Genomic DNA, 26,042 nt, shown 5'->3' with positions numbered 1-26,042 from the left:
GAGTATAGACCAAGACAAAAAAGTCAGTACGATGATGAGTGAGTTCAGACCCAGAAAAAGAGTACGATGAGGAGTGAGTACAGACCCAGAAAAAAAAGTGAGTACAATGACGAGTGAGAACAGTCCCAGGCAAAAAAAGCGAGTGCGATGATGAGTGAGTTCAGATGTGAGTGCATGCAATCGCGAGCACAGTACTCATGAGTACAATACTCGTGAGTACTCTACTAATGAGTACAGTCCTCGCGAGTACATGTACTCGTAAGTGCACTCATGAGTACTGCCCTCACGAGTACAAACTTGTGACTGATTACGCACTCCAGTCGCGACTTGCGGGCACGAGTCCCACGCATTTCGCGGCGCCCCTTAAAGGGTCGAACACATGGATGTAAAAGCACGCGTTCCCGCACACATCTGCGTGCCAAGAACCGGTTTGGCCAACACCGACTGGAAGTCCCTTTCCAGTCGGTGTCAATTTGGCTGTCGGGTGACCCGCCGCGTCGCCCCCTCCCGCGCGCATCCAACCTGCTAGATATTTTGACGTGCGGCGTAGGAAACTGGATTGCTCGGACGGACATGTGTCCTCCGCTAAGATGGCTAGAATTCTAGCCACCTTAGGTGGCTAGAATTTTAGCCTATTCTAGCCACCTTACCTTTGCTTAAAGGAAGGTAAAAGGAGGTGTTATTGGGGAAAACTGCGGCTCTCTCCATCCCCCCTACAGCTGTGTTGCCGCTCTCGGCAACCGGTCGTCACGGGGTTGCTGAAAGCCCGGGAAAACATGGTCGGTTTCGCTGCACTTTCTCCATTCAAATTGTTCGAAGGGAGGGGCGCGAGAGGCTGCTTCAAGTACAACGTACTCTGGAGCCACTCTTTCGCATTCTTCAAAATCGGTAATTAGAAAAGCTTTTTCCTGGTTTTCCTGGTTCCAGAAAAGCTTTGTTTCAATTAGACAAAATGGTGAAAAGGGAACCGGGAGAACCAACTGATACGGGCTGGAAGTGCTCTCTGGCTCTGGCATTGTCGAGTCCATAGAACTAGTGCAGCGCATGAATGCAAGTGGTTGATTGCAAGAACAAATTAGTAGAAACACTTATTAGTACGGGTGAGTGTGAGTAGAGACTGAGTACTAGTGACTACAGATGAGTACGAGTGAGTACAGATTGAGTACGGGAACAAGTAAGCGCACATTGAGTATGAATGAGTAAGAGTACTCGTGAGGACTAATGAGTTTGAGTACAAGTGAGTATGATTACATATGAGTATGTGATTAGTTTAGTGAGTGCGAGTGATGTTGAGCTCAGACGAGCTTTTTCAGTCTGAGTTTGAGTGAGTACAGCATGAAAGGAAAAAAAATGTGATTGAGTTTGAGTGAGTTCTTTCCGTTTTGCCGACCTATGAACCTGAGCGCCAGCGCTGGCCTGGACGACCACTAACTACTGGTGTACGAGGCGGAGATCGCCCAATCGTCACTTGGGCTCCTGGACTGAGAAAATAAATTGATTTCGATGCGAGCTACAGTTTCCTACTGTACTACTGTGTCTATACCCACTGAGCTCAGTAGAAAACCACCGTAATGATCAGGAAGGCGAATATGCAAGTTACAGCCCTCCCGGCAAGCACCGCTGCCGAGCAGCTTCTCCGTTTTTGCGCCCACGACTCGGTCGAGGAGCAAATAGAGGCGCACCTATCTAGCCAAAGAGAGAAACTTTGAGAAACATAAGCGGGGAGGCCCATCATACGGAGCTTTGTCAAGCTGCTAAGGCAGCTTTTACCCGGAAATTCACACGTTTCTGGGAAATAAAACCGACGACGACGATGATCATGATGACGACGATGATGAGGTCTCCCAGTGCATTACGAAGAGAGCCCGGACGATCTTTAATCAACCGTCTACTGGCTACAACACGGCTACATGGATCCGGTTTCTTACTTCAGAAGGGCAACCATAATACCTACTGTTGTTTTAAACAACGAACAGCGGTGTAGCCTCTCAACCACGGTGACAAGCCGAGGAAGCGGCGATAGAGCTTGCGCTTAGCCAAAGCGACGCCAAAGCCACCGTCACACACTCTCAGCGGGCGTGTCGCAGCTTTGCCGATTGCACGTCACAATGCTTCGAATTATCAATGAGGGACCACCGAGGAGACCAGGGGGCGGAATTCTGAGTTTGTCAGTTTAGAAAACGTCGATTTCGCGAACATTTAAGTCGTGACTTGCGAGGGAGGCCTCTGACCAATGTCGCGCACAGAAACCGAAGCACCGACTTGCTTGCGCTGCATCACAGCTGGTCGTGTCTGTTTTGAGCCAGTCGGGGCTCGCTCAAAATGGACACTTCGAAGCGGACATTAGGCGTACAAAACTGAATATTCCACCCCAGGAAGGAGTGAACGAGCACCAGCTAACATCGTGGCTCGAGATATCACCAGCCCATCGCCAGGGCTGATGAGGCAGAACCAGAGCGCATGCATCCCCTAGTCGCGTGTCAAGAAATCCCGGAGCACTACAGGTTTTCCTGCAGAACATATCCCTTCCTTAGCACATAAATCTCTACTTAGGGTCAAGGAAAGCGTATTACGCCACCCACACGTTGATACCTTTCTTCAACCCACCAGATTACACCTCTTTCACCCCACATAATTTCCTGAGCTTGAAACCACGGCTCTTAAGCACACACCGGACGGCTGTGACAAATCTTCCCTCCCGTCCAAATCCCACCTTTTCACAGAGCATAGGGAGAGAGCCTTGGCTAGTTCCAACTTCGAAGATCAGCTGCGCCTGATTGGAAGGGCTGTGGACGCAGCCCGAGCTCAAGGCCTCCTGGAATCCACAAAACGTTTATTTCCTGTCTCATTCTCTAAACTTTCGTCGTGCCGCGTCCTTGCTTGCGTGATACCACCGCCATCATATTGTAGCGTAAGCTACATTGGCCGAGGTTGAGCAGTTTCGCGTGTGCCGTGAAGGGCCGTTCTGCGCTAGCGCGAGGAGCATTCCATTGGTTTGGATCGGATTGGCTTGGCTTGGCTTAACTGGGCTTGAATTGGATTGGCTTGGATTGGATTACATTGAATTGTGTTGGAATAAAATCCAATCCAATTGGAGTACGGGTGTGTAGAGAATTGGGTCTGCACAGTCGCCGGTCTGCGCACTCCAGAGGAGTGACGTCATAGCCGCGGCAGACGCACTGGCGCCGGCGCGTGCCTAGCTGTGTGCCAGTGCTCTCCACAAAAATCTGCTCTCCTAACTTTCACGCCCCTCGCAGCAAGCCCCCTCCAAACCCCCCCCATCCAACTTTTTATACACTCTGACCCAACACCCCACACACAGCAACTTAGAGTCTTAGGCCTCACCCTAACACACAACAGATCACCCGCACTCACCCTCCAGCACGTAAAGAAATACGTTACCCAAACCACGCATCTCATTAGACGGATCGCCAGCAAACACCACGGCATCACGGAACAGGACCGCCTCCGTCTCGTACACAGTGTTCTACTCAACCGTATCTTGTACCACCTACCATACATTAAACCTTACATCTACCCAACTCGACTCACTTGATTCCCTCCTCCGGAAGACGTATAGGCATGCACTCCTGCTTCCCCCATACGCACCAACACATCGCTTACTCGATTTCGGCATACACAACACCATACGGGAGCACCTAGACGCCCACCGCGTCTCCCAACTCACGCGCCTTGCATCCTCCCCAACAGGGCACTACATTCTCAACTCTATAAACGCACTACCACCCACCATCCCAATCCCGCCACTCCCCATTCCACCTCACATCCGTAACAGCATCCGAATCCGCCCAATTCCTCGCCACATGCACACTACTTTCCATGCAGCCCGCCGATTAGCACGAGCCAACGCCCACGCCAAACTATACCCACCATCACCAAGCACACTATACACTGATGCGACCCCCTACCCTCACAAACCTGCACACTGTGTAGCTGTTGTTGGCCAACACACATCACCAAACGTCACAGCGGCTACCATCCTAACTAGCAACACAACCACGGCGGAGGAGGCAGCCATTGCCCTCGCACTCACCCAGCGCCCCACCCCCCAATTCGTCCTCTCTGACTGTCAGCAGGCCATCCGCAATTTTATTCGCGGTAACATCTCTCCCATGGCATTAAAAATTCTCTCCAAAAATCCTCCATCCGACATCGTGACCCTGCTGTGGACACCGGCCCACATAGGCGTAGGCGCTAATGAAGTGGTGCACGTACGTGCTCGCGAACTAATTGACCGGGTCGCCATTTTCACTACGCCTACACGCGATGCCCCTGCAGGGAAGCCACCCTCCCTCCTGCAATACAGGGATATTGCCCTGCACTACCTCCTCCTCCGCCGCCGATACCTACCCCCGCACCCACACCTCTCCCCGGAGGCGGGCCACATGCTGCGCATCCTACAAACACACACCTTCCCACACAGAACACAATTAATACACAGTCATCCACACCTCTTTACTGACCCTACCTGTCCATCCTGCGGGGCACTCGACACTCACTACCATTCCCTCTGCAAATGCCCCGCAGACCCGTAGCCCCCCGTTCCCTCCCCTCACCACTGGGAGCAGATGTTGCGTGACCCGGGGGGGAGTCAGGCCAAGTCCTGACCACCTCCCGGGCCCTGGCGGTCGCGGCGGCCCTGTGGGCCTCCTCCACCCCCAACACCTGATCCCGATGGACGAAAAAACGTATTCCTTCCTTCCTTCCTTCCTTCCTTCTGTTGCGCAGTAGTCAAGTCTGACGCTGCGCCGGAGCCGCTTGATAGCCGTTTCGCGTGGCTCCAAGAGAGCCGTGCTGCGCATGCGCGAGGAGCTGTGACTGGACTGGACTTTACTGGATTGGATTGGATTAGACTGGATTGGAAATCGTTTTAGCAGCAGTAAGAATCATAATCAGCTAATCCTAGACAACCAGGAAACCAAAGAATAACCAGCTTAACCTTAGCTCACGCTGCGTATATCCTGGCATAGCCGAGCTAAGCCACTGCTAATTTTTAGCGGGCCACGTGAACTGTTCTCCTCTGTCAGCCTCTCTGGCGCGCCTCCTTCTCCACAGACGTGGGCGTAATGGGGAGGGAAGCACGGCTGATGTCGGAATAACCTTTGTCGGTGGACATTGATGACTGTGGTGTAAAGTTGGCTTTGCGGCAAAGAGTTCCTCGCGCGACGACGTGATAGCCACAGACAACCCCATGGCATCACAGCTGGAAGTGCATTGTTAAAACTGGCTTACATATTACGAAATATTACGTGTTACAAATTACATGTCAATTTACACAAGTACATACACGTTACACAAGTCTACTGTGCCGTGAATCTGACTATAACGAGTCACTTTTATCTTTGTTTAGCGCATGAATGATACGTTACGCGTTTTTAGTGTCTGCAGTGTCACCGGGATATCTTTATATATCTGCGTGTTTTACTGTAGTGTTTTTATTTTTTAGAGGAGGAATTTTATGGCGGTATTTTCCTGCATGTTTTTACGGGTTTAGATTGCAAAATTATTGCGTTCGCGCTGCTTACATTGTGCTGTCTTCTGATTTGAGCTTTTTTTACGTGTTTCTTTTTTGTGAATGCAACACTGCTTGCAGACAGGTTCTTTATGCTGTACAACTTGATCTTTTTTACACATGTTGATATTATTTCGAACGCCATGCATGTATGCAATGTAACGGGGCCACAGTCTTTGTCAAGCCTGAAGTGCTTTTTGTCTGTGTACCCATTCAGTGCCTTTTCGATGCCGGAAAAATAAATGATTTGATTTGATATATCAGTAGTAATCATTTTTTATCTTAATAAAAAAAGTAAGAGAAGACGTGGTCAGCCTCCTAAGTCCAGGAAGCTGTGCCCCAAAGACCGCAGTCCATAGACCCAGTGTCCGGATGACCGCAGCCAGTGTTTTTTTTAAATCCTGTCAGTGGGGTGAAAACAACTAGCCGCCTGCTCACGCACTTGCGTGTCTTTTGCAAGGCTTGAACAATATCCGCGCCTTATAATAGCACGTACAATGGTCAATGCGTGCTCACCATCTCTTCGACCTCTTGCTGTACTCGATCTGGGCTGACACGTTGCCGTCGTGGTCGTGGTTTCCGGCCACGATCAGCCACGGGACCTGGAGGGAGGGCGCTGAGTACACGTCCTCGAACGTCCTCTGCGAAGTATAAAACCACGTCGCCACACGCTGATGTGAGATACGACAAAGGTGGATTCACCGTGTGCATACAAATGGCCCTGCTAGGCCGGCTGTAAGGTGCGCAGTTTCGAATTGAGCCAAATACTAGTTAGTAAGACATGGAGATGTCTTACAAACTAGTTATTGTTCACAGGTATAGTTGAACGTTCACACAGTCAGTGGGGTTGCGCAGTTGACGTATGCCTCTCAGACATTTTGCTTTTCCTTTTCTTTGTGCTTTTTTGCTGAACCACAGCGCAAACGACAAGACACAGGAAGAAAGCAAGAGGGCACACGAAAAGTTGACTTACAACTGGATTTTATTTTCTCCAATGACGCCAAATATGAACAAAACTTAAGAAAACAAAACATTATTAAAAACATAAAAAACCTCCATGAATAAGCACAGAGCCAAGCCCACAACTAACCATAGTATCGGTACGTGTCCTGTTAAGATAATCTGTCTCCTTCTTCGAGGCTACAGTGATGCAGTTCTCACCCAGGCGTTCAATCTCAGTGGCCTCTACAATTTCTCGAGTCGGCGTGTTCAAGTTTCTGCCGATATTGCGACAATCTTCAAACAGTGGCTCGCAGCCGCATGTGTCGCAGTTGGTGGAAAGATGACCAGCCGGTTTATTTTTAACGTTATTGTGATGCTCCCGCAGGCGGTTATTGAGGCATCTTCCGGTTTGGCCGATATACCTCTTTCCACAATTTAAAGGCAGGTCGTAAACGACAGCGTCAGCGCAATCAACGAAGGGCGCTCTGTGCTTTATCTGACACAAGGATTTTTCCCTCGCCGAATCGTGGTTCATGCTGCAGAGGTTCAGGCTCAGTCTACCCTGGGCACATGCTGGCCTCGGTTGCAGAAGGTATGCTTAAGGCCAAAAAACAAGAGTTGTGGGGCTCGCAACCACAAGACCAACAACAAAGGCCTAAGCGAAAAGTGACATGTGATCTCACCTTCATGGCGTGTCGCACAACTTGAGGAGGATAGGTAACAGAGCGGGCATACAAGTGTGCTTTTCTGCCCCGAAGAAACTGTCGGCCCTGTACAGCATGAACCACGGTTCTGGTCGCGACGTTCGCGACCAGTGAAGGAACACCCCGGTCACATCTTGGAAAGCATGGCCGGTGGGACAGAAAAATATCCCAAAGACCCGCCACGCGTCTGAGCAAAAAAAAAAAAAAAAAGCAATTTTGACAACTGCAAAGGACAATTATTGCAGGCTATAGCTTGTACGCAATAGAGTCTCAGTAATTTACGTGTATGATTCGCGGTTGACGATGTTAGATGTATAAGTGCAACGTTAGGCCTAACGTTCAGCACATGAGCGGCAGTTGCTACTGCTGTTTCATTGACATCTCTTTCCCCTCTCCATTTACGAAAATCCTCGGCCAATTACCCCTGTTAGGCTTACGTTTGGGCTTTACGTTTGTTTAGGCTTTCTTCATTGCGCCTCAACCTGGCGGCACTGGTTGACAACGTTAGTCATTAAAACGAAACATGGAGCCTGGTCTCCGGCGCATACCAGGCAGACAATTTTCGGTGTTTTCGTGGTGGTTTCCACTTTACGTTTTGTAGCACTAACGTTAAGCTTAACGACATGCCAAGCGGCGTCAAACTTACTGCACGTCAATCTAACGCACCGGTTGACGACGTTAGATTCCGAAGAGTAACGTTAGGCTTAAAGTCCGGCGCATGCCCGACAGTTGCTGTCGTTGCGTTCCATTCTGGGCACGGCTTGCGCGAGCGGCTGGCAGACATGTAGGCCGAAATCACCGAATGCTAGCAAACTCGTTTATAAGGCTAGATCATATCAAAGGTCAGTTTATATGTTTCAGCTAACCCAATTTGTTTTAGCTAACGGCCATAACTCCCAACTAAATAATGTTGATTTTGGTGTACCCCAAGGATCCGTCCTTGGTCCGCTTTTATTTCTTATCTATATTAACGACCTTCATAATGCCGTGACTTCCAATTTACACTTTTTCGCAGATGACTGTGTTATATTTCGGGAAATAACCAGTGAAAATGATAGTCGAATACTTCAATCCGATCTCTCTGCTATTAATAACTGGTGTAATACCTGGCTAATGGAACTGAATACAAATAAATGTACAGTCATGCATGTTTCTAGGATTAACGTATCTCGATGTTCCTACTACCTCAATAACGTATGCTTGCAATCCGTTGACTCTTACAAATACTTAGGTGTCAATATTACTTTTAACCTAGCGTGGGATGCTCACGTGGAATATGTTGCTAATAACGCTAACAGAATGCTGGGCTACTTGCGTAGGAACTTCCATAACGCACCATCTTCATTAAAACTACTACTGTATCAAACATTAGTGCGCTCTAAATTAGAATATGCTTCATCAGTATGGGACCCCGGTCACGATAAACTAACCTACTGTCTTGAAATGGTCCAGAATAACTCTGCACGCTTCATTCTTTCCAATTATAACCGTACAGCCAGTATAACTACAATGAAGTCCAGTCTTGACCTGCAGACTCGTCGTAAAATTCCTCGCCTCAGCTTATTTCACAAACTATACCATCATAATGAGCTACGCCATAAATTAATTCCCTCTCCGTCATACCTTTCCCATCGCATTGATCACGCTCACAAAGTAGGTCTCAATTCATGTCTTACGAGAACGTTCGAGCAATCATTTATACCCCGTACATCACGAGACTGGAACCACCTTCCTGCAGAAGTTGTATCGATTACTGATAACCATTTTTTTCACGATGCCCTTTCTAACATTGTATAATAAGGTGAATTAATCTTTACATAACAAACTGATTGCTTTATTTGCGTTTGTATTATAACTGACTGCTTTTGTTATTTACCTGAATTGTTTATTTACTTGAACTGAATGTATCTTTATATAACAAACTGATTGCTTTATTTGCGTTTGTATTGTAGCTGACTGCTTTTTTATTGTGTTTGTATTGTAGATTGTAACCACTCCCCTCTGTAATGCTTTCCGGCCCTGAGGGTAAATAAATAAATAAATATATCAGTAAATTGAAACACGCGGATTGTACTACTTCGCAGCACATACGAATACATAGAGAAAAAAGACACTGTGGCACATTCGTCTTCTTGTGTCTCAAAAGCACGCGCCGGTATTATTTCTAACTCGTAACACCAACTGGCGCAGAAATCCATGTGAGTGAAATAAGCAAATAGGGGTTATACCGAGATTTCACTGTGCATTCATTGTTAGCACCATACGTACGATATTGGACGTCAATAGCCGATCACGAGAAGCGAATTTGCAGAGCTTATTGCTTTTACAACTCTAAAAGATGCCACGCCGGTGGCTACGTCGGTTTGGTGCCCCAATAAAACAAATATAGCTTCCACAACGCTTACTACGTAATAACTCCTCAACAGACGCCTACACGTCGCTTCTGAGGCGGCAGCTTACTAACATACGCTCTCATGAAGAGGCGGAACCAGGGTGACTCCTCGGTAAGCGCGTAGAGTGAGACCTTAGAGCATGTTTAAGGGGAGACAGTGGGACGTCGGTTTAATGCCCCAATAAAACAAAAATAGCTTCCACAAAGCTTACTTGATTGGTTGATTGATTGATTGTGGGATTTAACGCGCCGACGCAACGCAGGCGATGAGGCGCGCCGTAGTGGAGGGCTCCGGATTAATTTTGACCACCTGGGGATCTTTCACGTGCGCCGAACTCTCGTACACACGGGCGTTTTTGCTTTTCGCCTCCATCAGAAAAGCGGCCACCGCGGCCGGGAATCGAACCCGCGACCTCGTGCTCAGCAGCGCAACGCCTTAGCCACTGAGCCACAACGGCGGGTTCCACAACGCTTACTACGTAATAACTCCGAAACAGACCGCATACACAACGTTTCTGCGGCGGGAGCTTACTAACATATATGCTCTCATGAAGAGGTGGAAAAAGGGTGACTCCTCGGTAAGTGCGTAGAGTGAGACCTTGAAGCATGGTTAAGGGGAGACACTGGGATGGTAGGCATGGTACTGGAATACCTCCCGGGGTGCCTCTGACGCGCAACTGCTTTCGTGACCGGTCATGGAGCGATGGCTGCAGTGATGATGGTGAACCTTTAATTACACAAACCACTGCGAATGCATGCGAAAATCTGGAAGGAACTACAGTTTCGCTAAGCTGAACGCCATCCTCCCCACAGTTGCCATCATGGCTAGAACCAGTATTCACCGCTGGATTACACTGGGTTACGCTGGATTGGACTGGGTTACACTGGGTTATGGTGGGTTAGGCTGGGAACACGCCGCGGGGTATAGAACCACTGGGAAGAGGAAATACGTGCCTTGAACCTTCGGTCGTTGACGGAGCGGACGCCCTTGAAGTAGAAGTTGTCGCCGAGGGAAAGGACGAAGTCGATATTCTTGATGCTGGCCACGGCCGCCATGGTCTTGGCCAGGTGCCGCTGGATGCGCGTCGTGTACGGGTAGAATGGCAGGCCGCCCCAGTCACCGAACACCAGGAAGCGCAGCGAGGCGTTGTTGGCCGGCCCGGCGACGCGGCTGGACAGCGGCGAGGGGCTCGCCTGGGCTGGCACACCGCCGGACAAGGCCAGCCAAGCTGCACGCGGCCAGGGTGGATCGTCACTACGTTGATTTCAGTGGGGCATCATTGTTTTAACACGAAGGTGTTTTATTCCCGGATACACGAAGATTTCGCTCACGTCATATCCGTCACGGAAGTGACGCCAGTACAACGAAGCAAGCGGCCTGTAAAGGGTGCACCCCTGCACACAGGGTCCTGTTGCGGGGAAGCAACCTTTAGTACTAAAGAGTACGTTATACTTAGGTTTGTTCGTTTTCGGGTTTTATATTTTAACACGAAATTGTTTTATGGCGCAATACCCCAAGATTTCACTAACGCCATATCCGTCACGGAAATGACGCCAGTACACCTTTGCCGAAGCGAGCCGCCAGCAGGGCCTCACTCGCCAAGCACACCCATAAGGCAGCGCCGACCCGCAAATCATGCTCAGATGCAGATTTCGCTGCACATTTCACTTTCGTATTTTACTGATTCATATGACAGGGGAATCAACGACAGTTTTTTTACTACAGTGAAGCTCTCTATGCCTTACTCATGGCGACCGTCCTGTCACCAAAACGCACTAGAGAAAAAAACAGCTTTACATAATGGTATTTAAAAACGATCATGATGATGATGATAAGCGAAGGCACCTCAAGCGCCTCAAGGAAAAAACGCTTCCAGTGGTCGAAATCTAACCTGGGTCCCTCGCGTTATCAAGCTGACGTCTACCTGACTGCAAAATTTGAATTTTGAACTTTGACTTTGACTCAGGTTTCATAGGAGAAAGCTTCGCGTTTTACCCGTCTTTCTCTTAGGAAAGGGGCTTTGGAAAGCTCTATTTCTCCAGGCACAAAACCCAGAAAACGGCTCGCTCCTGGTAGCGTTAGTCTGACCTTCAAGCTCAGTCAAGATCAAGCCAGCGCCTCGTGTGGTAGCGCGGTGAAAGCGTCTAATCGCTCGTTCGTTCCAAGGGGAGGGGAGTGCAGAGAAGGAGACAGGAGAAAAGAGAAAGGGCGCGTGACATCCGAAAATGATACACGGAGGCGCTCGCCGCATCCAAGTTCACTGTGCCTCCGCGCCTACAGCGCCGGACAGCGTCAGCGTTTTCATTTCATTTCATTTACCCTTAAAGGCTTTAAGGCATTACATAAGGGGGGGGGGGTCAGGGGACAATGTCGACAGAAATACAATTGAACCTACATATTGTTAAAAAACACAAAAACACGAAAGTACCAAAGTTCGAGAAATTGACTAAGGCAGGATCATTGCAAAACAAGTGTTACATAATTTTTACAGAAGTAACAGTAGGTCCAGCAGCACACACTGAACAAGCTGAAAAATACATCGTGCACAAAATATCATCTGTTACAGCAGTAGAACTTGACTGTTAATCTTGGGTGATAATTTCTTTTTCTAGTTCATCTCTGAAACGTTTATTATCAGTGCATGTGGCGAGGTCGTCGGGCAACGCGTTCCACGGGGTTACAGCGTTAGGAAAAAAGATGAGCTAAATGCTGATGTACTTCCGGTAATGGGGGCTATTGGATGACTGTGATTTTAACGGGATGAAATTCTGTAAGGTGGCCTCAGTAAAGCGTGTGTAGATTGTGGTCAGAAATAGAATTTCTGAACAAGTCATAGACGGGCAATGACGCGGCGTGAATGAAGATCGGGAGGGAGAGGGGTAGCTTGAGGGCGGGGACACTGATATGATTGGAATACTGCGAAGTGATAAAACAGGCTGCACAGTTTTGAATGGCTTCGATCTGAGCGGTTAGGTATAATTGTAATGGATGCCAGATGGCTGAGCCGTATTCCAGGTTCGGTCTTACGAAGGTTAGGTAAGCGAGTTTTTTTAAATTTCTGGGGAAGCTAGTTTTAGATTGCGGCGAAGGTACCCGAGTGTGCGAGAGGCTTCGGAGCAAATGATGTTAATATGCGTTGCCCATGTTAGCGATGAGGTCAAGTGCACGCCGAGGTATTTGTATAAAGGTACTGAGCTGACTAGAACAGAGTTGATGTGGTAGGTGTTCTGAGATATGACATGTTTCCGTGTGAATGACAGTAATTTGAACTCTGTTAAGTTCAATGGCATGCGCCATTTGTTACTCCGCAGGGAGTTGTTGTTTATGTCGGTTTGTAGGTTATTGTGGTGGTTATTGAAGACAATAGTTGAGTACAAAACGCAACCGTCAGCAAAAAGTTTGAGCTTCGATGTGATGTTCAAGGGTAAGTCATTTAAATAGGTTAGGAAAAGTGGTGGCGATAGACTTGCCCCCTGTGGGACATCGGATGTTACGTTGGTTAGATCGGACTCGTGATAATTAGCAGAGGTAATTTGTGTGCGTCCCTTCGGGAAGTGTTCGATTCATGAGAGTAAGGTAGAAGGAATGTTTAAGGAAGATAGTTTTTGCGAGTAAATGTTTATGGCTGACACAGTCGAAGGCTTTTGAGAATTCACAGTAACAGCGCTAACAACACGAGACAAAGACAAGAGGGCACAAACACAGCGCTGACTAAAAACTGAGTTTTATTGCTTATGCCAGTGGTTTTTATACACACATGGGCAAAAATCAACAAAAAGGCAAAAAGAAGAAGGAAACACTAAATTAACACGTGAACATTTGAGAGGGCATGAGCGTCGCATCATACTGACTTGACATTTCTTTACACGTTAAAGGGACAGACAACTTAGTGGTTAGTGAAGACAATAATTGTGTGCAAAGCGCAATCGCCAGCAAAAAGTTTGAGCTTCGATGTGATGTTTAAGGGCAAGTCATTAAAATAAGTTAGGAAAAGTGGTGGCGATAGACTTGCCCCCTGTGGGACATCGGATGTTACGTTGGTTTGATCAGACTCGTGATAATTAGCAGAGGTAATTTGTGTGCGTCCCTTCGGGAAGTGTTCGATTCATGAGAGTAAGGTAGAAGGAATGTTTAAGGAAGATAGTTTTTGCGAGTAAATGTTTATGGCTGACACAGTCGAAGGCTTTTGAGAACTCACAGTAACAGCGCTAACAACACGAGACAAAGACAAGAGGGCACAAACACAGCGCTGACTAAAAACTGAGTTTTATTGCTTATGCCAGTGGTTTTTATACACACATGGGCAAAAATCAACAAAAAGGCAAAAAGAAGAAGGAAACACTAAATTAACACGTGTACATTTGAGAGGGCGTGAGCGTCGCATCATACTGACTTGACATTTCTTTACACGTTAAAGGGACAGACAACCGATTTTTGTCGAGTATATATTCTCTATCCGAAATAAAAGGGCATCACTTAAAGCACCTCGACGAAAATCGGTTTTGCTGATAACGCCCTAGAACTTTCTAAATCGAAATTTTAGATCTACGAGCAGTGTGTGTCCCTCCCAAAAATAAAGCTGGCAACCATGATATAGAGTAGCTCGGCAACATACTTTTGTCAGCATGCGAAATAAAAAAATGATATTTAAAAACTTGTCCCCAGCTAAAAAAGTTTGAATCGCAGGCTTTCCTGTTCCTTTATGTGTTTTTTAATGCAACGGCCTATTGTGCATGAATGCGCCATCTGTTGGGATAGACGATAGGTAGAATCTGGCCTCACGTTGTGGAGGTGGGAAGTTTGATTCTCCCTGGGCGCGACGTTTTTTTTTTTTTTAAGCTGCCGTTGGTGTATTTGGAAACTGAAGTTGAATATTTTGGCAGAACAAACGCCCCTGCCTCAGGCAGAATCATCAAAGCTCCTTCACTAGGTCTGTTTACTGAACGCTGCCGTTGATTCTGGGCATGGAGGCTCAGTTAGCCACACTGAGAGCAACCCAGCGACGGTAGGCGGCGTGTCTTTAAAATTTTCAAAATGATGTTTAGAAATACATATACAATTTAACCTTGCACAAATACTTGTGTTAAAAGGTTTTCAATACGCAAATAAACGTTTCAGCAGTTACAGTAGCTGCTGGGTTTGCAGGTCACGTGACAGGGACACATATTGTAGTGTCAAGTTTCGACACTACGAACCGCCACCCTTCCGATTTCAGGAAGTTTGCTGCCAAATTAAAATTATTTCCCCCCATTTGTTTAGAGATTGCTTGTGGTTACCGGGCTATATAAAACGCTGGCTTTCATATGAGCTAGAGACCATATACGGGACAAAAATCGGTTGTCTGTCCCTTTAATCTACTTACGGGGCAACGTAACACAATCAACACAACACACAATCCATTTTTTAAAATCGCAAGAGCAGTTTGGAAACTAAACAAAGATTAACAGGGTGGGACTTACTGCGCCAAGAATCTACTCTTTGTCTGTGAGGGTAATAGAAGGGGTGCTTACGCATTGGTAACCTAACTTGTTAATTTCCGTGGCCTCTAAGATTTCTCGCATGATTTGGTTGCCATGCTCCCCTATCACAACGCTCTGGTCCAAAAGTGTCTGGCGTTTGCTATCGCAATCACGACAATGCCGGGCGAGATGACCACTGAACGTTTTTAAACGTTGTAATGGTGTTCCCTCAGTCTGTCATTTAAGCATCGGCCAGTTTGGCCGACGTAATGCTTGCCGCACGAAAGAGGCACCGAATAAGCAACATTCTCGGCGCAGGCAACAAACTTTCTGTGATGCTTTGTTGTACACTTGTTACGCGTAGTTAGACCAGACTTTAGTGTCTCATGTTGTTAGCGCTGTTACCATGAATATGTACCAACTCGCCCAATCTTCCATTTTAGCTTTCGAGAAGTCTAAAAAGACAGCGTCTACATGAAGGTTATTGCCCATTTGTTGTAGTGAGTCGTGGGTGAATTCTGCGAGCTGTGTCTGATATCAGTAGTGTTTGCGAAAGCGGTGCTGGTGCGGGCAAAAATAATTAACATATCCTAGGTGAGCCATTAGACTAGAAGTTAGGATGTGCTCGAGTAGTATTCCGTGGTTACCGTAGAAGTGCGTGCGTTCGGGCTAGTTGGTATTCCATAACGTTCATCTTAAGCGCAGAAAAAAAACACGGACACACAAGACAAGGACAAGCGCTTATCATGGTCTTGTCCTTGTCTTCTGTGTTCGTGCTTTTTTCTGCGCTTAAGATGAACGTTGTGGTTACCGTGTTGACCGGGACCCAACTGCGCCTGCGCGCGCGGGCTCGGCGAGGAGGAAACCGGCCACCGTAACGAATGCACTGGAATGGCGAGGAACTAATCCACTTTACCGGAACGAATGCACAAGTGCACAGTCTGGTCCCGGTCGACACTGTAAGCACGGAAAACAAGGAGTTCCAATCGACATTCAGGGAACGTCCGAGTCATCCTGTAGTGCTGGCAGGAGAAAGGTACGGTTTGGGTCGTGTCGGGATTTTTCTGTCATGAATTTTTCAAGTGAAAGCTTTTTAGTAGGACCGATGGCGTCCTGTCAAAAAACTAATGGGTTTCCCCATAGACCGGCTGGTCGACGGAAAAGCTCCGATAAGATTTCTGGATACAGCGCGAGCGTGACACCGCGAGGTTCCATTGTGTCAAAACTGTCCCTTAAAATATTGCGGAAAAAGAACGGTTCTATATGAGACAATACTACACGCATATAGGCACGTTGCACCGCACAGAGGCCGCTGTGAGCGCAGCACTTTTCCTACTAAAGTTGTCAGCAGCGCACGCTAGGGCATCGATAAAGGAGTGGCGATTTCTCGAGCAGTTATCAACCACTGCCTGCAGCATGCCGTGCCAACAACCTATGGGGTTGACACTGAGACACGGTGTAAAGAAAGACGGCCGTGATGAATGCATCGGCTCCTGCCTGCCACTCATATTATCTGCAATCTGACTGGTCGCCTACAACAGCAGCGACTGACTTATTTTCGCCTGCGCCACTTAAGCTGTTGGTTGTTCTCGGCCTTGTAATCATGACGTCACTTGGATGCCTTCTTTGTGTGGGCGCCCGTGCATGACTAGTGATGATCCTTGCTTTTGGTGTCAGGGACAGAGCGCCGACACTTACGTAATATGAATGCTACGAACCGAGCCCTTGATATGCGCGGCATCTTTCACAACAGAAAGGACGCCCCGAACCACCAGGATATAGAAAGGCGCTGCTGCTTGCGAGGCAAACATCAGCGCAACGTGTCGTTGCTATTAAGGAGGAGTACAATACCTCGTATCGGTATACATTTAGAACGTTCGTAGATGCGTTTACTTAGTGCGCGAAAAACAGTCGCGTGTGTTCGTTCTTCGTTTGCGATCTGGGTCTCTAAAGTTTTGGTGATCGATTGGACGCACTTTCATCGAAGGTTGGACCCACTTCTAGCTTTCGCGCTGCTCTCAACTTTCTTTAGATAGGGTCGATAAATTTCTACGGCGGCCTCTGTCTGTGACGGAAAAATGTAGCGTTGTAAATATCCTGGTTCGGAGATACATCGAACAAGAGGAGGATAAGGAATTCCAGCAGAAGGGCAGTTACCGGTTATTTGAAGGCGTCTGCGGGTGCCGATTCACCGATGATGATAATCATCATTATCGTTGTCATATACAATCCTTCCTGCTGATTGTTCATTGCGTCATCCCTTCAAGTTGCGAAAGGACACACTTTCACAGTATCAACTCTCTTACCGCGGCACTGATATGAAAAAAAAAATGAGTAGAGGTGATAATGATGGACTTTCCTAACAGCTAAAAGTTATTTCTTGCACGCACCAACTGCAGCCGGCATTACGCAATAAACAACAAACAATATCGCATATAATAATAAAAATATAAACACGCTGTTTACGGTATCTTTAACATAAAGATAATAATTACTTTGCCGGCAGCGATACTGCTGGGAGAACAGCTAACCCAGGGCTTTCTCACATTTTAAAGCGCGAAATATTTTTAATTTCACGTGTTAATTTCGCGCTGCACGCGTGCCTTAACAAAAGATTGCCAGTTCCTGGTATCAAAGCGGACATGACTGCGTGTTCTGCTAACGTTTTGTCAAAGCGTCTGCCTGTTCGCCCGACTCCTGTCAAGTCACGCGGAAAAGAAATGACGTAAACCACTTATTTTTCACTTCTTCGCGCTATACAAATCTGTGATGGCGTCACCAACAAGCACGTCTGCATTCCTTTCCGTTTAGTGTTTTACACGTTTGCGCCATCTAACCGATCCGCTCTCGGGTAGAGAAAGCAAAAGAAAAACAAAGCAAAAAACAGAAAACGTTTCTTTCCGCCATCAATCAACTCTTTCAGAGTTGCAAAAAAAACAGCTTCAATGTAAACTACCACCGCGAGGCACATAAAGACATTTACAGCCATTCCGCTACTGTGAAAAAGGAAGTCCAGTGAAGATATATTGGTGGATAACTACACTGAATTATTTTTGGAGAATTGTACACATGACTTCCTGTTTGCAGAATTATACACACACACATAACTTCCTTGCAGTTATTTCTAAATTAATTCCCATGTCATTTGTTTCGGGATAGTCTGGATAAAACAAGAGTTACAGCCGTTTTCTGTAACCGTAGACGGCCATTTGTCGAAAGCATAGGGGAATTATTTAAAGTTCTTCACTGTGAACCAACTAATTACGACAAGGGAATAAAACTCGGCGTAATGGTACAGTCGTCTTAGCGGCCGATTTTATTAGGACTGTGTCAAAGGTACGTACATTAGATCGAAAGCTACAGGGAATTTTACACTGTCTCTGGAGCGAGCGCGTGGAATTTTTTGGTGACGCGACTCGTTGGACGCAGGCAATTTTGACCAGAACCTAGCGCAAGACAGCTTTGCTTCAAAAAAAAATATTTGGCCTTTTTGGAATGTTTCTGAGTGTCGCGATGGCGACGGCCCAGAAGGGCTCGGCACGGACACGTGAGTTCGATCATTGAAGGTGAAAATCCAAAGACACTAAATTCAAAATGGCCTCACCTTTATAACCTGATCGCAGACTCCTGGTGGTAGACTACCGAAGTGCGAATATGCAAAAACACCGATACTATACTCGGTGACAACTTAAGAACGGCACCGGAAGTTGCCGCTGTGCCGTATCACCGTAGCCGGATGTTTCTCCGCGCGGTGCAAGTAGGGCGTTACTGGGAATATTTTGAACATGGCGTGAGCCGTTCCCGTGATTTTTTGGACTCAATATGCTTATAAACAACTCCAGTGACGACAAACAAACTGCGTGAGACAAGGCAGACGATATCACGCATTCATAGAAAACCCCTTTCAAAATGCGCGCGCACTGACGTCACGGGTCCGTCGCTTTGGCGGAGTGATACGCTACATGAGGTGGTGCCGTTCTTGAGTTGTTAACCGAGTATAGTCTTCTTTTTTTCTGAAATGGCGATACTCCCCGGGGAAACATGGTGGCACTGCGTTGTGACCGATTCAGCGCAGTTTGAAAGCGAGGCTTTAGTGCTATCAATGATGCGTCTCTAACGCGCAAACGCCCTGAAAGAAAGCGAACTCTCCTGACGATGATGACGAATGATCGTGTGTGAGGTGAAAAAAAAAACTGTGGTTGGTTCCTCTGTCATAGGAATGAGCGAAACACGGAAGTGAATTGTGCAGCGAAATCTGCAGCTGAGCATTATTGGCGGGTCGGCGAGTGTTTTGTGGGTGTGCTTGGCGAGCGACGTCCTGCTGGCAGGTCGCTTCGGCAAAAGTGTACTGGCGACATTTCCGTGACGGATATGAAGTCAGTAAAATCTTCGTGTATCCCGGCATAGATCACTTTCGTGTTAGAATATAAAAACCGAAAACGAACAACCCGAAGAATAACGTACTCTTTAGTACTAAAGGTTGCTTCCCCGCAAGAAGACCGTGTGGGCAGGGGTGCACCCTTTACAGGATACTTGCTTCGTTGTACTGGCGTCATTTTCGTGACGGATATGACGTCATCGAAATCTCGGTGTATCCGGGAATAACACACTTTCGTGTTAAAAACGCTTGCGGTGGTCGGAAAGGAACCTGGGCCCCTTGCCCTATGAAGCCGGTGCCTATCCGATTGCCCCATTTCGATATGATCTAAGGTGTTTAGATAACTCGGACAACCAATGAATCCGTCACGAGAAAGCTTCGCGTTCAACCATCGTCGTAGTTAGACGGATGGGTGTGTGATTTTTTACTCCGAAGGCGTGTACCTCTACCAGCCAAGGCAATTTTCGTGTCCGCGCCAGCAGAAAACGCCCGGCTAAATGAAAGAGATTACTAGCACCGGCAGGAACCGAACCTGGACCCGAATAGAGTAACGGAGCGACAGCTCGTCGTCTTAAGGGCCAACCACATGCAGCGTACTTTCGGCGTTTTCACGCGCCGTCGTTGTCCCGCGTCGACGCGCGTCAGCGCGCGTCGCCAAAAATGCATGACGACGCGAGCTGACGCCCGAGCGACGCCGATGTCTACGCTCGCCAGATATCGGCGTCGACACAGCGCGAGGGAGCATCGGAAAGCGGGCGGCAGCATCCGGGTATCCTGTCCTCCTCGTGGTTTGGGGTCATTCCTTTCAGAAAAAAAAAACAAGCAATTTTTTTTCAACTTGCAGTAACCCGTTGCCTTGAGACAAATTGCGAGCTATTTCTGCTCGCAAGCGCTCATTCATTTGTGGCTTGTTCGGCTTTCATCGGGGAGATCGGGGATTTGCGATGGCTTTGTGTGAGCTACAAAAGGGAGCTCTGGCTACATCGGTCCCAGTATTAGCATAATGTGGCTTGTCTGCAAGCTCGGTGCGTGAAGAGCAAGCGTTTTCAACGCCAGAATTCTAGCGGCGCATTCCATTCCATTCGTAGCTACCGTGGCTTGCGCAGCGGATACTGGGGATGTGCGATAGCTTTTCTTGACTCAAATAAGGGAGCTGTGGTTACATCGCTTGTAGCTCTAGCATTATTGTCCTCGGCTCCAAGATCGGTGCGCAAGAAACAAGCATTACCACTGCTCAAATCTCTCAAATACTACCAACAAAAAGCACTGCACCCGACACTATTCGTGGGCAGCCTCGGTTAGTATACCGAATTCTTCGAAACCGCCTCGACTCCTGGCGTGGTCGAGCGGTTGAGGGCCGCACTTCCATTTTGAAAGACCGTGATTCAAATTCTGGCAAAGCCTCGGTGATTTTCTTTTTTTTTCGGTGAGAGTTTGATCAGTTTTTTTTTGACGGGGTACAGACAGGGTGCCAGAGTGCCTTGCCTTTTTTCCTACAAATGACGTTCGACGGCAACCTCAGTATCACGGCAGCGCTGAAATTTGTTTTGCTTAAATTTTGAATTAGTGAACTTGCAGTCGGTACATAACATGAGCAAGTAAAGCAGTTGTGCGAAGTGCGTCTTCTTTTGTCACCCTGTGTTATTTCGTTCAGATTTGACCATGCTGACTCGAGATACATTTCGAAGCATTTCAATATTTGCCCGCCAACATACTTCGCAACGAATGAAGACGCCAAGTGATTTTTTTTTTGGCAGAGCTAGTGTCTTGATAATTGCAGTTCAAGCATCGACAAAAGAAAAAAATCCCACCTCCCCTCACTGGAACCCCTGTGTAGGTGCGACGCATAGGCGGAGCGGCGAAGGGACCGCGTTTTATAGCGCGCATATCGTTGAGGGGACTGCGTAAGCCGGTCCCAGTCGATGACGACGTTGGCGTACTTGTAAAGCGGCGTGGACTCTAGGTGTTTGAGCCAAGCGTGGATGTTGCTTCGCCGGAGAACGGCACACCGGTTATATGCGCAGCGCGCCCGAAGGAGAGGAAACCGCGGAAGAGAGAGTACTGCACATGCGCCGGCCCCAGCGCGTCTGTCGCGGCTATGACGCAACACAATCCAACACAATCCACTTTAATCCAATCCAATCCAATCCAAATCCAATCCAATTGCATCCAATTCAATGCCCCTCGCGAGAGTGTTCGCTATCGGAGAGGAGAGGGGGTGAGCGGCTGAGAGCGCAGCTGGCGCGGCGAGGAGAATGGGGGAGGGGTGGACAACGCCGACGACGACAACGACGACGACGCCGGAGGGACAAGGCGAGTGAATCAGATGCTCTGCATCTAATAACTGCTCATAAACGACTTCAACAGGATGGCATACGTGTCCAGCAACGCCCGCCGACGCAGCGACTGGCGCGCGACTTCGCCGGTCTCATGCGGTTACACGCCCTCTCCTGCGTGTCGACGCGATGCCGCCGAACGACGCTGACGCTCGCGCGAGGCGAGAAAACGCCGAAAGTACGCTGCATGTGGTTGAGCCTTTACCGACTAAGCTACACCCACACGAGCAGCCGGGAAGACAGGTGGTGTACTCAACGAGCACAGCAGTGGGTCTACCACCTGCGCTCATTCAAAGCCCTCGTGTGAAGTGCAAACCGCATAAAGTATGTTAACGGCGTTCACGCGGTTCGGATTAGCGGCGCACGGAACAGCGTCCGGGGAAAGTCCGGGCCTCGGCGGTGACGTATGAAACAAAGAGTGACGGGGAGGCAGTGAGAAAATGACGCCATAGCCGTGCGTGCCGCCCCCCTCCCCAACCTTCGCTAGACGCTCCTTTCCGTTTTCTTTCTTCCGTCACTGCTGCGTTCGGACACCACCCCCGCGAAACCCAGATAACGACTGCCAGAGTCTCTGGTTTCGCTGTTTGTAGAGCCACGTGTGGGAATGGAAATGACGTCGCATGGGTGATCGTTGTGGGTGGCGCTTACATCTTCGCAGTCCAACCACCTTCCCAACGTAGATTGGAGCCAAATTTTTTTCTGCTAAAGCGAGGCTTTCTATCTCTCAATTGTAGCGGTGTCGGAAGAAACGCACTGCAGGAAAGCCAACATTACCCTATGGGCTTCACAAAGGGACCCTGATGATGATGATGGTGAAATGTACGGCTTTTTCCGATACAACTGCAAAGTCCACAATCCAATCAGCCACTGCAAGAAAACCAACATTACACAATGGGTTTCCACAAAGGGACCTTGATGATGATGATAATGAAATGCAAAGCTTTCTTCGATACAAATGCAAAGTCCACGATGCAATCTGCCACTGCGAAAAAGCCAACATTACACAATGAGTTTTCACAAAGTGCACGTGATGATGATGATAATTTCAATCAGCCACTGAAATAAAGCCAAAATTACGCAATGGGTTTTCACAAAGGTCATGTGATGATGAAACGCGAAGCTTTCTTCGATACAAGTCCCAATCAATGATAAAGCTGAGCTAACCGAATCAGCACGTTCATATGACCCACTCACAACTTTATTAATAGAGTGAAAATCATAACATCACATTCGGTTAGCTGGTCGTAGGTATGGACTTTGGCTGATTGGAGTGTCCACTTTGCATTTGTATCGGAGAAAGCTTCGTGTTTCACCCATCTTTCTTCCAGAAAGGGGCGTTAGATCCTCTCTCCCTCTCTCTCTTTCTCTCAGTGTATTGCGCAAAAGTGGGAGAGAATGGCAAGCTTCGATGCCACGAAGTAAGGAGAGTAGGGAGGGCCAGGAGAAGAAACGCGGAAACGTCTCATAATTGGGAGACTCTTTCTTTGCTTTCGTTTTTTCGTCTTCGGCTCTCCCCGCTGCATTCTTCGCCTCGTATACTCTTCAGCATTGTTGGCGTATTTGCGTGTTCGACCACGCTTAGCCGGCGCAGAAACTAGCGGTAAAAGCAGCCGACGTAAAAGCACTTTCCATCACGAAGCTCGGTGCACACATACTCCGGCAGGCGGACTGGCGGCGCTTCACGTCACTGCCTCCCAGAGTCAGCGTTCTCCGTGGCTAAGGAGCACCTGTTCCACTCAAGTGCCGTCACGCGCACCTGTCACGCCATAAGCAATACCTCAACGCCACGGCGGCGTTGGCGTGCAGTCAGCTTTTAGACGATGTTTTTATTGCCGCTGTTGCGCGTCAGAGGGCTTCACATACGTGGCTAATGCATCCTTAGAGAGGTCACTTTGTTTAGTTTTGCTTCTCTAGGGATCCGCTCTGTTACCCTTAATGGCCAACGGTTATCTCGCCTTCTCTTCGCATGCCCTGCCCATATTTCTTCTTAACTTCCACTAATATGCCCTTAGGCGTTTGTTCCCTGACCCACTCCGGTCTCTTCTTGTTTCTTAACGTTACACCTATCATCTTCCGTTCCATTGCTCGCTGAGTCGTCCTCAATTTAAGTTGAACCATTTTAGTGATCCTCCAAGTTTCTGCCCCGTAGGGGAGTTAATAGAGCTAAAATATATCTTATTTATTTGCCTGTTTTTGAAGCTATAATCATACTAAAAATGATGACGAGGACGTGAGAGTTTGTCGCCACACTCCACACAGAGTAAACAACCACCAGTCTCAATTCTTGTACATTGAAAACAATGCTTCGTGGTGTATCGTGCTCACAGATAATCAGATAGCGGGATAAATTCAATAAGTGCGCTTAACTGTCATCAGATCAATCTGGAACGATTGCCGATATGATCAAAATCGCTATGTCACTCTTAACGGCGCACATATGCTATTATGTTCTATAAAATATCAGTGACGCCGTTTACAGTTACCCTTCCATGGGAGTGCGCATGGAAGACACATGATCACCAACAAAACAACAAGAATGGACGAAAAGGCCATGTCTGCCGCACTCTTATGTGTTCATGGGTGATTAATTGTGTGTAGTCCACGTGTGCAAGATAAGCCTGTCACAAATGATCGGCCGGCATGTAGACTATACAACAAATTCGAACGTGAACGGCATGCCAGACGTACTTCAGGGGGTGATTGTCTCACCTGTGAGGACGAGTCCGAACAGCTGCGCATGCCTTGTTCTTGCGGTGGACGCCCGCGGTTCCCGGCTCATCGCCGCGTCACCGGCTGGCCGCCGCCGGCCCGTCAGTAGCACCGTGCGATGATCACTCGGCGATGCCGACGACCTCCGGCAGTCACCGGACGAAGACGAAGATGTATAATATCTTAGAGGAAGTAACTCTCCGAAATACGGTGTGGGTAGAAAAAACGATTGCAGAAACGAACTAAAAGCAGACGACAGACGAGGGGTCGTAGTAGCAGACGACAGAACGGGCGAACCAAGAGGTCGCGCCGAGTCGTTAGCAGACGACGCGGAAAAGAGTTGCGATGATGATGATAGTGGCGAAACTTGAGCCGAAGCAGGCGGGTACTTTTCAGACGCTGGTAGACAAGACACGGACGGCGAGGATTTGACGCAAGGAGTGGGACTAGTCGGAGGCGGCGCGGGATGTTTAAAAGCTGAGCTACACTTCGCGGGAAAATTCAAGCGCATTCTCTGTCGGGAAAAAAGAGCTTCAGACCTGGTCGGCCGTGCCTAGCGACGCGAAACCATCGTTACGTCTGCCTTTCGCCGAAGCTCGAACTGAGCCCTCCCTGTTTGCATAGGGATAAATAGACCACAAGCAGGAAATAACTCAAAGCGAAGGATGACGCGTGCACGCATCGGCGGTCAGGACCAATGGAGTGGCGTCATACGGGTGCGCAAGTGTTTCAATGAGAAGGTCTAACTTCGTTGCATTAGAACGCCACGGTGGCGTAATGCGGGCTAAAATGTCAATAGTATTTGCGTGTTCTTAACCATTCTCTCTGAACTATCTCAGCCCGTAACAAATATATCGGGCCATAGTCTGCGATGTGACAGGACGGCCCCGTTTGACCTTTTATACCGTTTTTCACATAAGTCAGTGTTTCACATGCCTCCATTTGGAATTTGTTACGTTTAGTTAATTGGCGAACGCGGTGAAAATCTGAGTTCAACAGCTCTGAACCCGCGGTTCCTGCCAGTCTACGGGAGCGGTAGCTACATCGCACATCGCGTGTGATTTGTGCGAGGGAAGGACGCCTATCAACGCACAGACCGGTCCACCCGCCCTCGTCGAATCCGGCGATCGACGCCATGACGCCTTGTTTCTTCTTTGGTATCTTTGTTCCGTTTTGGCTTGTCGTTTTCGGCTGTCTCCTCTCCCTCTGGGACGAGCGCTGCTTGCAAAGCAGGAAAGAGGCTTTTTTTTGTTCTTATTTATTTCGTTTCCGTCTTTATTTGGTTAGGCTGTGCCGCTTTGCTCCTCTCTCAATGGCACGAGCGACCTGTTCGCGGCAAGCGAAACGAGCTGCTGCTTCCGGACTACTTAAAGAACGGCTCCGCGGTCACGGCCACGCCTGGATAGTCTCGTCGGCACACTTGTACGCGCGTTTATTGGAGTCTGTCGCAAAACACGATGCCCCGCATACGGTATACACAGACATTGACCCACATCGGTATCTCGAATCGTGCTCACGAAACAGTGCTGTGCGCAGTATCTGTATGTACACAACTCCCCATCTACATAACCATTCCGTGCTGCTCAAT

The 26,042-nt window shown here is 48.2% G+C and overlaps 1 protein-coding gene across 1 annotated transcript in view; it reads right to left on the bottom strand.

Moving 5' to 3' along the window:
* Positions 1-25,153, bottom strand: part of LOC144161836 (tartrate-resistant acid phosphatase type 5-like) — a 35,233-nt gene extending 10,080 nt beyond the window's left edge. Inside the window, exons 1-3 of the mRNA XM_077692425.1 lie at positions 24,455-25,153; positions 10,526-10,800; positions 6,050-6,174 (exon numbers count right to left, since the gene is read on the bottom strand). Coding sequence (XP_077548551.1) covers positions 6,050-6,174; positions 10,526-10,800; positions 24,455-24,965 — 911 coding nt within the window. The 5' untranslated portion in view covers positions 24,966-25,153. The remainder of the gene's footprint in view (positions 1-6,049; positions 6,175-10,525; positions 10,801-24,454) is intronic.
* Positions 25,154-26,042: the final 889 nt, after the last annotated feature.

This window comes from Haemaphysalis longicornis, unplaced genomic scaffold, assembly GCF_048455015.1.
Source record: "Haemaphysalis longicornis isolate Haplotype H1 unplaced genomic scaffold, Haemaphysalis longicornis Haplotype H1 scaffold_12, whole genome shotgun sequence".
Taxonomy (NCBI): Eukaryota; Metazoa; Arthropoda; class Arachnida; order Ixodida; family Ixodidae; genus Haemaphysalis; species Haemaphysalis longicornis.
Note: the sequence above shows the minus strand (reverse complement) of the source record. Positions and strands in the feature narration are given on the sequence as shown.